The sequence below is a fragment of the Pleurodeles waltl genome, chromosome 12 (assembly GCF_031143425.1).
Source record: "Pleurodeles waltl isolate 20211129_DDA chromosome 12, aPleWal1.hap1.20221129, whole genome shotgun sequence".
In the NCBI taxonomy this organism is placed as follows: Eukaryota; Metazoa; Chordata; class Amphibia; order Caudata; family Salamandridae; genus Pleurodeles; species Pleurodeles waltl.
The window spans coordinates 647,538,145-647,557,659 of record NC_090451.1 but is presented as its reverse complement, the minus strand read 5'-3'; the positions used below and the strand labels follow the sequence as shown (position 1 = coordinate 647,557,659).

Below are 19,515 nucleotides of genomic sequence, written 5' to 3'. Positions count from 1 at the left end.
CAATGAAAGAGCAAGGCAACATCCATTATATTGTAAAAATACACCACATTGTATGAATAACTGTAAATCTTTTTATGTACATATATATATATATATATATATATATATAAAACTCTCTCTTTTAAAATATATACACACACCAAGTATATACATAAAGATATATACACATATACATATATAAATATATTATATACAACATCTATTGCACCCTCAAAGACCAAGAGGAGCGCACTCAAGGATTACTTGGCAAGACCAGAAAGGCAACGGGGAGGCGGGTGGGACCGTGAGGAATCCACAGGTAGCTAATGTATCCACCAGAAAAGTCGTTACCGAAGGTAAGTAACTCGTTCTTCTGATGGATACAACTACCTGTGGATTCCTCACCTCATGAATAGAGTCCCAAAGCAGTACCACGCCCGGCGGTGGGTGCCTAAATGGTCAAACCAAGAAATCCTGCAGCACTGACCGTGCAAAATGGCCGTCCCTTCTAACCTCAGAATCTAAACAGTAATGTTTTGCAAAAGTGTGAAGGGACGACCAAGTTGCGGCCTTGCAGATGTCGACCACAGGAACACCTCTGGCTAAGGCCGAAGTGGCCGACTTAGCTCTGGTGGAATGAGCTCTAATGCCCTCAGGAGGATCCTTCTTTGCCAAAGAGTAACATATTTTAATGCAAAGAACAACCCACCTGGATAGTGTTCTCTTGTGGACTGCCTTTCCTCTCCTCTTGCCCACGTATCCAATAAACAGCTGATCCTCCAGCCTGAAATCCCTTGTTCTATCGATAAAGAAGCTCAACGCTCTCTTTGGGTCCAGACGGTGCAGTCTTTCTTCCTCTTTGGAAGGATGAGGCGGAGGATAGAACGTGGACAAAGTAATTGCCTGAGCCAAATGGAAGGGTGAAACAACCTTCGGGAGGAAAGCAGCCTTGGTCCTCAACACCACCTTATCCCCATAAAAAGTTGTATAAGGGGGTTTTACTGATAAGGCCTGCAACTCACTCACTCTCCTTGCTGATGTTATAGCTATCAGGAAGACTGTTTTTAAAACCAAATACCTCAAGGGGCAAGAATGCATAGGTTCAAAAGGGGACCCCATAAGGAAAGTCAGGACTAAGGACAAATCCCATTGCGGCATAACGAATGGCTTTGGAGGATATTGATTTAGAAGACCTTTCAAGAATCTGATAACAATAGGGGATTTAAATAAAGATGGTTGGTCTGGAAGACATATGAAGGCTGACAAGGCCGATAAATAACCTTTAATGGTAGCCACTGCACAACCTTTTTGCGCCAGAGATAGAGCAAAAGACAAAATGTCCGATAGATGAGCATGTAAGGGATCAATCTGCCTCTCTCCACACCACGCAACAAATTTAGACCACCTATTAGCGTAGATAGATTTAGTGGAGTGTCGCCTGGCCGCTAATATAACATCCACTACCTCAGGCGGGAGAGAGAAGGAACTCAGGTTGCCCCGTTCAATCTCCAGGCATGTAGGTGCAGACTCTGGAGGTTGGGGTGTAGAACCTGCCCCTGTGAGGGTTCACGCAAGCTCAGCCCAGCCCAAATAAACAATGCATTCAGGGAATATTATATGCAGTTGTACGGGAAACCCAGTGATCTGCGGACAGAGTCCTTCGACGAGTACCTACAGCAAATCCCGCTACCAACTCTGAACGCAGTGGATAAAGAGGCCCTGGGGGGCCCAGTGTCAGTGGAGGAAGTAAACGAAGCCATAGCACAGCTAGCGCCAGGGAAGACTCCGGGAACAGACGGGCTCCCCATGGACTTTTACAAAAAATATAGGTCACTGCTGGCTCCCCAACTGACTGAGATGTACGCGGAGGCACGGCGACAGGGTGAACTGCCACAAACGTTGCGGGAGGCTGTGGTGGTCCCTCTCCCCAAAACTAAAGACAGGGAAGCACGGGTGACGGAGTTTAGGCCTTTATCAATGCTAAACAGTGATTTCAAAATTCTTAGCAAGATCATGGCTGCTCGATTGCTGCCCCATATGACCAAGCTAGTGCATACTGATCAGAATGGCTTTATTCCTGCCCGAAGCACCTCGTTGAATTTAAGACGGGTTTTCTCGGTGCTGCATATGCCCAGGGCTTTGAGACCGCCAGCTGGGGTTTTGTTGGCGGTGGACTTCGAGAAGGCCTTCGACTCAATCAGGTGGGATTACTTAAGGAAGGTGATGCTCAAAATGGGACTAGGGGAGGAATGGGTGAAGTGGGTGGACCTACTGTACGCTTCCCCCCTGGCTAGAGTTAAGACCGGAAAGTCGATCTCAAGTGCATACCCAATATACCGCGGAACTAGGCAGGGCTGCCCCCTATCACCGATGTTGTTTGCCCTGGCAATTGAGCCCCTGGCGGCACAGTTGCGGCGAGAAGGAGTGGGCAAGGGAATTATCTGGGGTCCGGCTGAGCATATCGTTTCTCTATATGCCGAGGATATACTCCTTTACCTGAGGGACGGGGCGGGAGGTGTTGGGTGGGCGCTGGGGATTCTGGAGGAATTCGGGAGTCTATCTGGACTCAGACTTAACAGGAGAAAAACATTTGTATTCCCTGTTCTGGCAGGCTGCGCTCGTCCGGACTCGTGCCCTGCGGACGTAAACTGGGCCCCGCGGACTTTTAAATATTTGGGCATACAAATATTTCACGAACTGAGCGATCTTAGGGACGGCAATCTCGGCAGGACACTTAGATCCCTGCGCACCTCGGTGGAGTTCTGGAGGTCATTGAAACTATCAATAATGGCCAGAGTGGCGCTCTCCAAAATGGTCATGCTGCCACGCCTACTCTATTACTTTGCGAACCTGCCAGTGCAGGTCCCTCCTACATGGTTCCGAGAGTTAAATGCACTGCTTAGAGAGTTGATATGGGATGTGGGTCGCAGGAGAACGGCGCTAACAACCGTCTGTAGACCGGCGCGTCTGGGGGGACTGGGTGCCCCTGACTTCGAGGCGTATTATTTGGCATCTCAGCTCCAATGGGTGGCCGGCTGGATGGCGGGCAGGGGACAGCTAGACCTGGCAACAGCGCAAGGAACAACAGACACAGCTCGTATAGCGGCAAATATGGCGGGTAGGAAGGTCGCCCTCATAGGTGACAGCATAATGTGTAACGTGGCGTTGAAATGCTGGAAGCGTTGCGTGAAAAGGACCGGGGTCGGGCCGCCATACTCTCCCGCTTTACCACTGGAGGTAGTCGCCCTAGAACTAAGGGGGCGTGAGCGAGGGGGGCTAGGCTTGGGGCCATGGGTGGGAGCGGGGCTGGGGGCAGTGGGGGAACTATTCAAGGAGGGGTTGCTGAAGAGCTTCGATGACTTAGTAGTAGGAGGGGTACCGCAAGGTCAATTCCTATTCTTCAGGAAGCTGATGCACACCCTAAAAGAGCACTGGAGTACAATTAATGCAGAACCCACAATCCATGGGGTGCTGCACCTCTTGTTGACGGCAGGAGAGGAACCTCACATGATCACAAAAATATACCGTGCCCAAATAGAGTCAGCTGTGGACCCCCTGCACTCCCTAAGAGAAAAATGGGAGAAGACAGCCGGGCGAGACCTGTCCGAGTCGGAATGGGCCAGGGCTCTAGCTTATCCTAGAACGATCTCACGCAACACGAGGCTCAGATATATTCAATACAATTACTTACACAGAACTTACCTCACCCCACATCGGTTGCACCGCATATATGGGGGGGCTCCCAAGGTATGCCCCAGATGTGAGGGCGGTGAAGCTGACTTTGACCACATGATGTGGGTATGCCCGAGAATCCAGGTGGGTTGGTTCGAGATGATGGCTACCCTCACGAAGTTATTCGGCTTGGAGCTCCGGCCAACCCCTGATTTGTGCCTACTGGGTCTTCGAACCGGGATTAGGTGGGGCAAGGTTGGGAATCGTTTCCTTGACCTGTCTCTGGCTCTATTTAAAAGACTGATCACGAAGGGATGGAAGTCCCCAACCCACCCATCACTAACAGAATGGAGGAACGATGTCACAAGGTGGTCCAGGGCAGAGCTTCAGGTCCTTAGGGCTGAGGAGGCGAGGGGGGTCCTTCAGACCCCAATCGCGGCGGAGTGGGAAAACCTAGTGTCTAACTGGGAAGACTTAACAAAGAGTCCGATGGAGCCTGAGGGAGTGGGATGAGCTAATGGACACGGTCAGAAGATCCCAACATAGGGGAAGTTCACTGTAACTAAGACTGAATGACTACTAAGAATCAGTTTGATCCGGATGCGGTATGAGTGTGAGGGGGAGAGCGGGATGGTATAATAAAAAGGATAAGGGAGGGTAATGACGGAACGCAGGGCAATAAAACACGACAAGCAATACCCGGGCAAGCTATCTCCCTTTTTAGTAATTCAGCAATTAAACAGTTCCTCCCACATAGGCCTAAAAGTTCATATACAGTTTGAAGTTGAGTTAAGTCTGTTAACAGGTCACAGAATACAACAGTAACGTAGGATAATGAAAATGTGAATGCCATTATAAAGTTTCAATTGGGCGAAGAAATAACTGTTGATAAGTTAAGTAAATGCATGGTAAAGGCTAACCAAATGCGTAACGTACTGCATGGACCGCAAAGCCCGGAAATGGTATAATTAGCAGAAATGTATAATCACGACAATACGTTACTGTAAGAAGAATTACACTTGTAAAAACAGCAAGTAGTTGATAACAATAAAAACAAATTAAAAAAAAAAAAAAATAGAACCTGCCCCTGCGACTGTGAGAGGAGGTCTGCCCTGAAAGGGAGACGGAGCGGCGGGCACATTGAGAGTTGGAGAAGGTCGGAGTACCACACCCTCCTTGGCCAATCCGGAGCTATTAAGATCACTAGAGCCCGGTCTTGGCGAATCTTCCTCAATACTCGAGGAATCAAGGGTATGGGAGGAAACGCGTAAAGCAACTGGCCGCACCAGGTCATTTGAAACGCGTCCCCCAACGCTTCCTGCATCGGATACTGAAGGCTGCAGAACAACGGACAATGCGCGTTCTCTCGAGTGGCGAACAGATCTACCCGAGGAAACCCCCACTTCTGGAAGATTAAACGGACTTGATCTGGATGGAGACGCCACTCGTGGTCTGCCGAGAAGTGGCGACTGAGACTGTCCGCACGCACGTTCAAAACTCCGGCCAGATGGTTTGCTATCAAGCAAATCCGATGGTCCTTTGCCCAGGACCATAGTCGAAGAGCTTCTCTACAGAGAAGGTACGACACCACTCCTCCCTGCTCGTTTATGTACCACATCGTGGTAGTATTGTCCGTTAGGACCTGTACCGACTGACCACGAAGGGAAGGGAGGAAGGCCTTGAGAGCCAGACGTACAGCCCGTAACTCTAACAGATTGATGTGAAAAATCTGTTCCTCTGGAGACCAAAGACCTTTGATCTCCAGATCCCCCAGATGAGCTCCCCACCCTAGAGTGGAAGCATCCGTTATGACTGTGGCCACTGGTGGCGACTGCTGGAACGGCTTTCCTTGTGAAAGATTGTTGCTTGCAATCCACCACTTCAAATCCACAGCAGCATCTCTGGAGATCTTGACAGTACCCTCTAGATCCCCTCTGTGTTGAGACCACTGCCTTCGGAGGCACCACTGAAGAGCCCTCATGTGCCAGCGAGCATGCGTGACCAACAGAATGCAGGAGGCAAAAAGACAGAGCAGACGAAGGACCTTGAGGACTGGAACTACCGCTCCATTTCGAAACATTGGAACCAAATCCTGAATATCTTGAATCCGCTGAGGCGGAGGAAAGGCCAATGTTGTATCCAGTACTGCCCCTATGAACAGGAGGCGCTGAGAGGGCTCTAGGTGAGATTTGGGCTCGTTCACCGAAAAGCCCAGGTCGAACAACTGGGTTGTTGACTGCAGATGACGCAACACAAGCTCCGGGGACTTGGCTTTGATTAACCAATCGTCCAAGTAAGGGAATACTGCTATCCCCTTCCTTCTGAGCTCTGCCGCAACCACCGACATCACCTTCGTGAAGACTCGAGGTGCTGAAGTAAGACCAAACGGAAGGACCGCAAACTGGTAGTGTTGCGATCCCACCACAAACCGGAGATACTTCCTGTGTGACTTGAGTATCGGGATATGAAAGTAAGCATCCTGCAAGTCGACAGACACCATCCAGTCTTCCATGTTCAACGCCAAAAGCACCTGTGCTAGGGTCAGCATCTTTAACTTTTCCTGCTTGAGGAACCAATTCAAGATCCTCAGGTCCAGAATTGGTCTCAAACGACCATCCTTCTTGGGAATCAGGAAATACCTTGAGTAAACTCCTTGACCCCTTTCCTGCTCCGGGACCAACTCCACCGCGCCCTTTAAAAGGAGGACTTCTACCTCCTGTTCTAGCAACAGGAGGTGTTCTTGTGAACAATACGAAGGGCGGGGCGGGATGAGGGGCGGAAACTCCCGAAAGGGAAGGGTGTAGCCTTTTCCCACAACACTGAGAACCCAAGTGTCCGACGTAACAGTCTCCCATTTGGTGAGAAAATGCTGTAATCTTCCCCCTACAGGAGAGGAGTGAGTGGGAAATGGTGGAAGCCTAAGGCTGCTTCCCCTGCTGCACCCCGCCAGAGGATGAGGAAGAGGCAGAGTGCTGCTGAGAGGCTCCCCTGGTGCGGACCCTACCCCTCCCCCTAAAAGATCTATAGGGATGGGAAGAGGCAGGTTGCTGATATCTTCCCCGAAAGGAAGAGGAGGAAGAGCCACGCCCAAATCCACGAAACCTCCTGAAGAATCTGGAAGAGGCCGTGGAAGAAGGAGCTTGGAGTCCCAACGACTTAGCCGTGGCCCTGCTCTCCTTAAAACGTTCCAAGGCCGAATCAGCCTTAGCCCCAAACAGTTTGTCCCCATCAAACGGGAGATCCAACAATGTGGACTGTACATCTGCCGAAAAGCCCGAGTTACGGAGCCAGGCCTGTCTCCTTTCCACCACAGTTGTGCCCATTGCTCTGGCTACCGAGTCGGTGGTATCCAGTCCCGTCTGGATAATTTGGGTCGCAGCAGCCTGGGCATCAGAGACAAGATCCAAAAGACCCTGGGGAAGCTCTGTAAACGAAGAGGAAATGTCATCCATCAGAGCATGAATATACCTCCCCAGGATACAGGTCCAAAAAAACTAGCTGCCTTCCGTACCACTGTATGAAAGGAAGCAGCTTCCTCAGTATATTCCCCCGGGGACGAAAGGTCCCACTCAGGGGAAGTGTCCAGCCCACTGGCTGACTCCAGTCCACGCAGCCCATCACCCGAGTCCTCTAGCTCTCCTTCCTCTAGGGCTCGTTGGTACTCCTGCTCTTCTAGTACCCGGAGAGCACGCCTCCTTGAATGCAGTCGTTGCTCAATCCGCGGAGTCGACAATGCCTCCGCCGAAGTCGGAGATCGGCGCCGATCTTCCGAAGCCACCGACGCCGCATCCGGCACCACATGGAAACTTCGGCTGAAGAGCAGTTGAAACGGATGGACCCACCGGAGTCACAGGCCGAAATCTCGACGTCGACGGGATGGAAATCCCTGGGGCCAATCCCTCCGAAGCCACCGGAGCGGCCACCGGCGCCGACACTGGCGCCGAGCCCACGTTCCCAAACGGGAGAAAGGGCATAAAGGGTGCCGGCCGAAGAGGCGCAGGATCACCCAAAGAAAAGGCCAAAGGCCCAGCCGGAGCACCCCCTGGAGCCATCTGTTGGAAGATGGCATACATCGCATTCAAGAATGCGGAACTATCGGCTCCAGGGGTGGGAAAAGCCGGATACTGGGGTGCCTGTCTCGGAGGCGACCCCGACGTCGGCCTCGGCGTCTGCGCCGGAGAAAAGACTTGAGGCTCCAATACCTCAATCACCGACGCCTGTCCAGGCGAAGTTGGAGACGCCGGAGAGGGCAACGGCGTCGAAGGATGCGGCGTCACCGTGGGGCTGACCTCCCATGTCCTTCGGCGCCGATCCGGAGACCTGGAACGAGCCTCCCTTGAATGACGCCGAGATTCTCTACGGCGCCGGGAGTCTCGATGACGCCGAAGTCTTGGAGAAGACTTCTTGTGATGCTTCTCCTTTGACTTGGCCATAAACAGCTTCGCCTCACGTTCTTTAAGGGCCTTCGGATTCATGTGCTGACATGAATCACAAGTCGAGACGTCGTGGTCGGAGCTCAAACACCAAAGGCAATCGGAATGAGGATCCGTCACCGACATCTTGCCTCCACACTCACGACAAGGCTTAAATCCAGACTTTCTCTGCGACATTATTTCCACAGAGAAAGAGTACGCAGCAAGATATACACTGTAACCGCAAGAGTAACAGTTGCTCCCTCGAAGATAACCGTTTCGAATGCACGGAAAAAAGGGAACTGACGTCCGCACGTCGTCGAGGACCTCTTATTGCCTGTATGACGTCAGACGGCGTCGCGTGGGCGACAGTGACGTCCTCGTCGACGTGCAGAGACTAGTAAGAAGATTTCCGTCAAATGCTGGCGCCATGGGAGTATTCATGAGGTGAGGAATTCATGAGGTGAGGAATCCACAGGTAGTTGTATCCATCAGAATAAGTCCACGTTAATAACTGGAAATCTAGAAGAGGTTTAGCTAGTAATAACCAAGGGTAAGTATATTTCAGCGAAGAAATTTTAATTTACATCTCTATCCAATCATTTATTGAATCTACACAAATTCTTCCTCCTGATTTCCTTATCACAAAGGCTTAAAGCATAGTTTGAACTCGATTTCGTCTCAATAATCAAGTATTAGTATTTGTTCCTGTTCAATTAATCGGTTTGATCAATTTTCATTCTGTCTTCTCGTCTTTGCACCAACAAGAACATTGACTTTGCCTTTGTTATAAAACACATTCCATAATGTATCCTAAACATCACAACGCCGCCATGATTAGTTACTACCCTCTACCTTTAGCCCAGTACCAATCCACATTGCTGCCCCCTGCTGAAGCATACTGTCTGGTATTAAAAAAAATTTGACTGTAAAGCTTGGTCACATAACTGCCCTGATGCACTACACACACAAAAATACTAAATATAAAAGGGAAATTCATACTCAGATTTGTGCTGCAAAAGATTTCAACATGTATTTCAAGGTTCCTAAATATACCAGTAACTAAATGTCCCCTCAAATACTTATTGATTTTCAAACGAGCAATCGTGAGCCTGAGCCTGGCATGCTCTCCGGTGACCTGGCTAGTCACAGAGCATTACCTAGGAAGTCAAATGGAAAAATCCAATCTAAAAATAGAATCTGAATTAAGGATTAAATCTGAAAAACAGTTTTTCTTGGAAAAACAGAGGTATTTCATAATCAATAAATTTACATTATACAAAATCTTACACATCCTATCTACACCCGGAGACGCACCGGCCTACCAACACTGATGCAATGAGGTAAGTGACTTTCATATTTTCCAACAATGTGGCTTTTTATATAATGTTAGGTCACTTTATTGACCGTCAAACCATCTGAAAGAGGTTGGTTTCCTTCTCCAGAGTTGTTGTTCTTTGGGGTCACCTGCTGTCCTAATTCACTCTAATGTTATTGCATGACATACTGGACTAAAATGCCTCACAGTGTAAAATTGTACGTTCACCTTGTCTTAATAAACTTAATACTTTCATCTGATTGAGACAGTGGAAAGACTGTATCTTTAAAACAATAATTTAGTTTATGATAAGCATGGGTTTCCTTCACTCAATCACTGACCTTTCAAAGTACAAAGTATATCTCCCTGATAGTGCCAGAAAACAGTTTAGGGCAAAACACATTTCTGATGGATGAGTGTTTAAGACAGTCAACTGAACTGGCATTGATTAGAACTCATCATGTCACTAAGGATGGCATGCAATGGACCGAAATATGGACAGATGGCACCAGACGCTTTTCTCCAACACATTTTCTATCAGTGGTGAGGACACTAATTAGATGACACACTATTAGTTACAACATATCTCGATTTTAGATGAATCTATTATGGTGTTTCATGTCTGTATGTTTCAGTTGAGAATGCCTGGTGCAGGCATGCGGAATCACCTGCAGTCACCTTCACTAACGAAATAAATATTTTGCTTTGATACTGAAGATTATGCATGCCATCTAGTGTCTCAAGGGGTCAATCATATTCAGGCAGTTGGAAGCAAAATATTTACAATAAACTGTATCTTTTTTAAGACGTCTCTTTTATAAATTAACCGAAGAGTTTGCTCTGTAATTGAGTCTTATTACAGAACAACATCTTTCAGAAGTGATTTCCGTTGAATATATACAAATTAACAAACATCCAAGCAGCCGTTTGCTACATTATCCAACTATGATCGATCAGTCCAGACAGATGATCTTCACAAAATGCATTTGTGCAGTACAGTCATGCTGGCATAGTGGTGTGAACCACCTAAATACAGGACGGTGGCCGGTGTAAGCGCCCTCTGTTGAAGAAACGTGTGGTAACCCCATCATAACTGTACTAACAACCACAGTCCAAATATGGAGCATATAGTTGAATATCACTTGTGGAGTGTGCGCTTCAGATGTAGGGAACAAACGTGCAATTGCTCAACTACTGTTTTACTAACATCTATACTCCATACTATGATAACTACAACATGCACCTTATTTAGATTCAACCAACACTGCTCCACTGAAGAAGGCAGCCGCTGCCAGTCAACTCAAACAACATTAAGAGAGTCACACACAGTTTTGTCCTGAATAATCTGCAGTGATGGCACTTTAGTTCATCCTTCTGAATTAGGAGTATTTATATTATTTGAAGAGCACGCAAAGGACCAAAGTCCAAGTTCAAAACATATTAACACAGAGACTAATTGAAAGGTTACTGCCGAAAAAGTCACATTTTAGGGCTTTTGTAAATTGCAAATATTTAGTCGCAGAGAGCAAGCTCAGGCAAAGAGGATTTCAATGCTTGGACACCTATAGCCAGGCCATGCAGTCATGTTGTGTTTTCGTAAGATCAGGATTCACAATGAAGAGAGCACTAGAGGACTTCAAAAAATGCCCCTGGATGTACCAGCTAAACAGCTGCACAATGAAGGTGAAGCCTACACTGTGCAGTCGCATAAATTAAATACATAGGCTCCGGAACATGGTTCCCCTTTGGAAATAGGGTGCCTGTGCAGCTATTTTTTTAGAGCTAGAGATGGGAAACCTACGAGAAGGAGGAAAAGATGAACTGTCACATTTTGAACTAGCTCCCGTGGGGTATGGTGGATAGTAGAAGACTGAAATAGAAGTCATAAAACAATCCTTTCCTTAGGAATGTTAAAGTGAGTATACTCCATGCAAGAACTGAAATATTTTTCAGAGTATTTTCTGGTCTAACCCATTATTATCTTTTGTTGTCTTTCGTCCTTTAAGACAGAATGACTTCAACAACAGAGAGCAATTATTTAAATCTGGATTGCAATATCACCTCAAGTGAAGGGATGCGGAGAAAGAAGTTTAATGTATCTTGCAACCAATGAATTCCCTGTATTTACCAAAGAACAGTAGGATCGGCAATGAAGGATACAACTAGAACAGTCAGCATAAAACTGAGTGAATGAGAGTATCAGAGCCATATGAAAAGCCGTAAGTATGCACCAAAGTCAAAAAACACAAATTACTACTCTGGGTCTTGAAAATGATCTTTTAGCACTAAACATCAGCGTCTCCAATTCTATTTATACTCCTTTACCTCACTGCAAAAACAACTGAGAAACAATAAGAGAATATCTAGGATAAAAAACAAGTTTTGCATGCATAGATACATCAAACAAAATGAATGAACTAAAGTTCTAAATACACTGCTAATGAACGTCATGTATGAGTTTGCATAAACAAACATGATCAATGTGACATTCAAATAAAAAATGTGGGAGGTGGTGATATAAATGCCTAACAAATAAATGCAGTGCCAAGGATTGTACAACCAGGATCCTACCATAACCTGAATAGACAAACACAAAGGGCTTTCATAAAGCTTATTGCGTGCTATTACTCTAGAACGGTCAGACGATAATTAATACTAGATTATCAGAAGGAAATCAGGCGACTTGAAAAAACAAAGAAATTATAACAGTGCTCACAGGCGCTACAGGAACGAAACACTGGTCTTCACAGAGGTCATCTAAAAACGATGACTAAGAAAAGGGGAAAGGAAAGGATGAGTTGCATTAACAATGGAGCCAGCATCATTTTCAGTACTCACTTTAAAATGGAAATTTGACACCATGCAATAGAAACCCGCAACCAGAATTGCAAAGCAAATCTATGCAGCAATAGAATGCCATTAAACAATACTCTGCGGTGAACTCTATGTGGCTGGTGCAAGAAATGAAATGAGTAAGGAAAGCTTTATGATCAGTATGCGCTACTTGAGCAACAGCGTTAGTTTCCATATAGTCTGTCTGCCACCAGTCTCAAAATCTACTTTTCCACATAGACATGCATGCTCAACATGCCTAGCAACATTTGCCTGCCTCGCATAACTCCTTACCTTCTAGTAGATCTCTGGCAAGTCCGGGCTCTGCCCCAGTCGAACGAACAAAATCCGACAGGAGAGCATCCATGTCGAGGGTCACGTGATCATGAATTTGTTTCTGGCAGATCGGTACGGGTGGAACATAGATCAAAGCTTAGTCTTCAATCTAAGATTGAAACAATGTACACAGCTCATGTTACACAGTATAAAAAGAGGAGCCTGGCAATGCAGACAACTGTGCAAACGTGTGTGCATCCGATGCTAGATCATTCATTCTTGCTTTGAGAAACTCATTTTATTTAGGGCTGGAGGAGACTGGCGACTTACTGTTCACCAATTCAGAGACAAGATCAATTTTGCTGCTCTACCATTTTCCATAACATAACCCTAATTGTCCCATTTGAGTTAGATTACACAGGAGACAGAATGGGGGTATGTACTGCCAGCTCATTTTAACAGAACAAAAGAGGTCTTTAAATGAGAAACACAGAAGTTGAGATCGGACACTGAACCCAAAAATAGACTTAAGAAAAACTGATTTAGTTGCCATTAAGTCAACAGAAACATGGTCAAATCTTATTTACCGGGACAGCAAAAAACAAATGAATTGATGGAGCTAACAAAAAGTGCATTATGGCCAACATCGCATATTCCACCTATAAAGCCAGAAAATAAACATGCAATCTACATTGTCAACTACAACACATGAGCCATTATTTGCGGTTAATAAAATAAACTGAAAATTATGGAATGGCAATCATATTATCAATCAATGAAGGCAAACAAACAGTGAATGCCAGTGTATGATTTTAATGTATAATTCTTGACACTGAGGGCCTGGCATGTCCTATAACCATGCTTCATTTTCATACTACCAGTTTAGTGAACATGGAAGGGATATCTATTTTGTATCACTAACCTATCTCGCTAAAAAGCTTTTACTGGAAGTGGAAAACAGAAACGGCTAGACAAAGAAGCAATATTAAACAGTAAGGAGTTAAAGATTGAAATAAATGTAATAACATACATGAGAGGTGTTGGAGGGGGGCACTGCAAACATGAGAAGGTCGGTGTACTTGACAAAACTGAAATAAAAAGTCTGGAAGAACTGGTTTACAAGGGATGCAAGGAGAGAGTAAAGACGATGAAGTCAGTGTACGATGTACAAAAGAGGTAACAGCACTGGAGAGTTAAACAAAGAGTAGTTTGGCTTCAGCAGTTGAGACACTTACTTAACACTACGTGTCAAATCTACTATTGTTGCAAAACAGAGTAAATGTACGGATTAAAATAAAAACAACAGAAGCCATCGCTCCAAAGCTGCATGGTAATGGAGGCAAGAGACAAAGAATGTGTGGGTGGGGGGAGAGAGAAAGACTGAGTAACGCCAGCAACCTTGATCTTTACAGCATTAAGAGCATCAGAAAGGGAGACGTTGGTACAGCAAACAGGTTAAGTTGCAAACCAAGGGTTAATAACAGTGAAAGTGGGAAATAAATGAAAACCTGTGACTGAGTGTAAAGGCGACACTACAGACACAAGTCACCTTTCTGTGGCCCTTTAAATACCTTTCACTTAGACCAAAACTCATGAGAACTTCAGTTTGAATCCAAGGCTCCACATTTTACACCAACCAGACTATTCAAGCATGATTCCTTATAGGTAATTGATGATCTTTGATATTCTGTCAAATGTGCAAATGCAAAGGGAAGCTACAACTGTTTCTTAAATTCAAATTAATGCTACAAAGGAAAAATATGATTTGGTTAACAACTAATGTATGGTTAAATGTGTCAAAGGCTAGATAACTGGAAATACAAACATACAGCAGAACTGCTGCAAAAAATAAACAGTGCTTCAGGGAGAGCTAAAGTCTTATACTTTAGAAACTTTACTATTTAGACCCACCGCTAATCCATATAATATTATAAAACGCTTAGATTAGGTTTAGAAGTATGTAGATAAAACGTGTCCCAGGCATAACAGAAAAACAAATCACTGAAAGAGCAGGCTATATTCCCACTCTAAAAGGCCACAGTCAAGTGATGATCACTATCAGAGAATAATTCAAAAGACTATTAGGATCCATTAGAGACTTTAAAGGCACTTGGCTATTAAAACCTGTCTTGCAAGAATTTGGCCAGATCATTACTGGGTGAAGCTTTCTTTTATAAGTTTAAATATTGTTTACAGGAGGCAATGTGTTCAATAAGGGCAACATTATTTACAGATTGCATACATATTTTACAAGGGGTCTTAACACAATAAATGATGTTTCTTTAAGGGCTTGATTTTTTTGCACATTGATATAATTCTGGTAGTTATCCATTATGAAATGTCAAGTTCGGCTTTCACATACCGCTGATAAACATATTACAGAACCTTATGAGTTATTTCAAATGCCAGGATCTAGAGAAGCAATGAGGCTGTATAAGAATAATCACTACTGATGGTGCAAGAACCAAAAGAAGAAACTTAATTGACTCACAACAGCTAGTAATGAAACCTTCCTAAAAGTTGCAACTTCGACAAAGCTGAATTGACTCAGGAAAGACAAGTAACTTAAACCATAAACAAGGATAGATGTTTGTACCCCAGAACTCTGAAGATCCAACAAATTAGATGGCTGGCTTTAGCAGGGATCTTTAAATAAAGTAATTTGCTGAACCATGTTGGAAAACGTGTCTTATAATGATTTATTCTGGTCACCAAATGGATGTCAGGGTGGTCATCTGGGCATTAATCCACTCTTCACAAACCTACTGAAACCTTTTGCGATTGGGATGATCTAATCCCAAGACTAAATAATTAATACACAGGAACATCTTAATCTGAATAATGAATTCAATTCACAGTTTTCTCCTCAGCCTTCCTATGAGCGGAATATGCCTATTTTAGATATTCACTGGACATCTCCTTCAAAAATAATCTTCCAAAATAATAAAAGAAACATGGGGAACATAAATGGTGTAATTCAGCCCAGGTTCCTTTTAAGAAAAGTTGAAAGTACATTTTCCAGGACTCAAGAAACACAATGGCTCTGGGTGAATAGTTTGTAAAAATATATTAGAGAATATTGTCTTCTTGATATATGTGATTGAAATAGTTTTATAATGCCTCAGAGCATATCCTTCTTTTGCCTTTCCAAGCCTCCAATGTACAAGGATGTAGCCATGTAGTTCGTAAGGTCTACCCGAAAATTATACACACAATTAAGAACCACTAATTTTCGCCTAAAAGGATGAAACAAGGAGCCAGATCTGTGGAAGCACAAAGCACAAGACTGTGGAACAGTCTCCACTACAGAGACTGAAAACTGAATTATCCCGATTTGCATACTACAGGATGTTCCTGACTGATCAGAAGCCACGAATATGAACTATGAGCACCAAACCTGTCTGACTGGACTCAAAATACTTTTCTTTTTCAATCGGACTATACAGTGTTATACTTCATAACTCCTATGAAGTAACCAAAATGTCATATGTTGGACTTCAGAAGATTCACAAATACATACATTTGTATCTTATATTTACATTGTACACAAAAACAAATACATTCAAGTCCTGCTAAAAACAATTAAGTAGCTGGCAACCTGCCATTAATAACCCACAAGCTCATCTTAAAAACAGAAGACTATGAAGGGGCGCTCCAATCTAGAAGTATTTTGCTTATTATCAAACGCCCTCATTAAAACAAAAAATAGTTGTTCTCTTTCCTAAGGCAGTTGATTCAAAAGCATCGAACCCACGTACGAAAAGGCAGGGTCTTCAACACTTGGGGACAGACAATAAACTATCATTCAGGGAGTGCAGTTTAGCGTTTGAACCCTGGGTCAGAGTTTAAAATCCATATACGCAGGGTCAGGTAGAAATCCAGGCTGGAAGGAAAAAAGGTGATACGCAGCAGTATTATGCATAGTGTGGAACTTGTTAACAAGATAATTTGGTATCCCCAAATAAAGGGGTTGCAATAGTCCACATTCGAAAGGATCACAGCCTGCAGTTGGAAAGCAGGAGGAGGCAAATAAAGAATGTTGCTAAGTTGAAATAAGCAGACTGTTCGGCTACCAAAAAGGGCACCAGTATTTTTGTCTCAAATATACAGCATAAGGCAGGTGCCAAATTGGAGAAACACCAGCAGGAGCTCCAAACTGAAGGAGGGCAACCCAGTGCTAACACTTTTGCTATAATCGTACTACAATTTAGCAAGTTAGAATGAATCCAGTTACTCTGGTCAAGCAAGTACCAAAATTGTCCTGGTAGACAGTAAAAAGACGAAGCATCAATTGAGTGTTATCTGCAATACAATTTTAGAGTAAAAGTGAAAAGGAACGAACGGAGCACCAGAGCTATGGCTTTGAGTTTGAGATAGTTGATGTGCATTTTTTTCTGTCTGGATTGCCCCATGTTCCGCTGATGGAAAGATCCTGTAGGTGAGTGCACCAGCCTTGTAGGGATGCATCTGTTATTACATCGTCCATTACTGGGAACACTGCATGGAGGATCCCATCAAGTGAGTTATTTATATGATGTTGTCGAAAGAGCCCTGAGATTGTTTCCATTGCTTGTCTAACTCTTCTTGCAGTGGCCTCATGCGAAGTCTTCAGTTCAGAATTAGAGGGATCGAAGAAGATACAATTCCTAGGAACGATTTGTATATCCGAACTGAAACAGGCTTTCTTTTGATAAGCTTGTGGGCCAATTGTTGCATTTTTATCTGGCTGTCCAATGAGGCAGTTGCCTTGTCTACAGGGAGTGCAGAATTATTAGGCAAGTTGTATTTTTGAGGATTAATTTTATTATTGAACAACAACCATGTTCTCAATGAACCCAAAAAAATCATTAATATCAAAGCTGAATATTTTTGGAAGTAGTTTTTAGTTTGTTTTTAGTTTTAGCTATGTTAGGGGGATATCTGTGTGTGCAGGTGACTATTACTGTGCATAATTATTAGGCAACTTAACAAAAAAAAAATATATACCCATTTCAATTATTTATTATTACCAGTGAAACCAATATAACATCTCAACATTCACAAATATACATTTCTGACATTCAAAAACAAAACAAAAACAAATCAGTGACCAATATAGCCACCTTTCTTTGCAAGGACACTCAAAAGCCTGCCATCCATGGATTCTGTCAGTGTTTTGATCTGTTCACCATCAACATTGCGTGCAGCAGCAACCACAGCCTCCCAGACACTGTTCAGAGAGGTGTACTGTTTTCCCTCCTTGTAAATCTCACATTTGATGATGGACCACAGGTTCTCCATGGGGTTCAGATCAGGTGAACAAGGAGGCCATGTCATTAGATTTCCTTCTTTTATACCCTTTCTTGCCAGCCACACTGTGGAGTACTTGGACACGTGTGATGGAGCATTGTCCTGCATGAAAATCATGTTTTTCTTGAAGGATGCAGACTTCTTCCTGTACCACTGCTTGAAGAAGGTGTCTTCCAGGAACTGGCAGTAGGACTGGGAGTTGAGCTTGACTCCATCCTCAACCCGAAAAGGCCCCACAAGCTCATCTTTGATGATACCAGCCCAAACCAGTACTCCACCTCCACCTTGCTGGCGTCTGAGTCGGACTGGAGCTCTCTGCCCTTTACCAATCCAGCCACGGGCCCATCCATCTGGCCCATCAAGACTCACTCTCATTTCATCAGTCCATAAAACCTTAGAAAAATCAGTCTTGAGATATTTATTGGCCCAGTCTTGACGTTTCAGCTTGTGTGTCTTGTTCAGTGGTGGTCGTCTTTCAGCCTTTCTTACCTTGGCCATGTCTCGGAGTATTGCACACCTTGTGCTTTTGGGCACTCCAGTGATGTTGCAGCTCTGAAATATGGCCAAACTGGTGGCAAGTGGCATTGTGGCAGCTGCACGCTTGACTTTTCTCAGTTCATGGGCAGTTATTTTGCGCCTTGGTTTTTCCACACGCTTCTTGCGACCCTGTTGACTATTTTGAATGAAACGCTTGATTGTTCGATGATCACGCTTCAGAAGCTTTGCAATTTTAAGAGTGCTGCATCCCTCTGCAAGATATCTCACTATTTTTGACTTTTCTGAGCCTGTCAAGTCCTTCTTTTGACCCATTTTGCCAAAGGAAAGGAAGTTGCCTAATAATTATGCACACCTGATATAGGGTGTTGATGTCATTAGACCACACCCCTTCTCATTACAGAGATGCACATCACCTAATATGCTTAATTGGTAGTAGGCTTTCGAGCCTATACAGCTTGGAGTAAGACAACATGCATAAAGAGAATGATGTGGTCAAAATACTCATTTGCCTAATAATTCTGCACTGCCTGTATATTGGTGTTGATAACTGCAACTAGGAAGTTTATTCCTGTTTTCGAAATGAGGGAGGACTCCTGAAGATTCGTTGTGAGACCCAACTTGAGACACATGTTTGTGTGCCCTCTTTTTGATTGTCGTGATAGGGACGGAAAGGTGTCACTGTAGCTGTACTGGTCATTGATGAGCCCGTCGATGGTAGCGTAGTCATTTTCTTCGTCGACGAAGGCTTTGTCATAATCTTGCAGGATACAATGGCCCTCAACACCAATGGAGATGAAGATATTATCACAGGCGATGCCACCACTTTAAACTTCGGCATTATGATGCTCTATGTCGTCGATGGCCATTACATTTTCATTTTTTTTTTTTTTTTTTTTTAAATCAGAAGTCATTCCTGATGTTGAAGGAAGTGATTTCGAAACTAACAGAAACTTCTTTACTAGCTGGTGATGAAGGCTCAGAAGCAACCTTTGAGTAAGACTTTTTCTTATGTGGCACCATCTCTTTTCCATGAGATTTTTGTAAGTGCTTTTCTGTGGTGCTCTGAAGGCTCCCCTCCCAGAATCTTTCTCTCTTGTGGGATTTTTCAGTTTGTGAAGAGTCTTCACTCTTTTCTGGAGAGACAGAATGTTCCTTTGATTTCTGCCTTTGTAACCACAAGCAGAGTCTTCCTTCTCTGCCTTTTAGGGTTTTCTGTGAGAAAATTCTACAGACTTTGCA

The 19,515-nt window shown here is 44.3% G+C and overlaps 1 protein-coding gene across 4 annotated transcripts in view; it reads right to left on the bottom strand.

Moving 5' to 3' along the window:
- Positions 1-19,515, bottom strand: part of OTUD7B (OTU deubiquitinase 7B) — a 196,782-nt gene that overhangs the window by 136,345 nt on the left and 40,922 nt on the right. Inside the window, exon 2 of one of the 4 annotated variants that reach the window (XM_069218228.1) lies at positions 12,508-12,658. The exons of the other annotated variants lie outside the window; for them this stretch is intronic. Within the exon in view, the coding sequence (XP_069074329.1) occupies positions 12,508-12,580 (73 nt within the window). The 5' untranslated portion in view covers positions 12,581-12,658. The remainder of the gene's footprint in view (positions 1-12,507; positions 12,659-19,515) is intronic. 4 annotated transcript variants of the gene reach the window in all.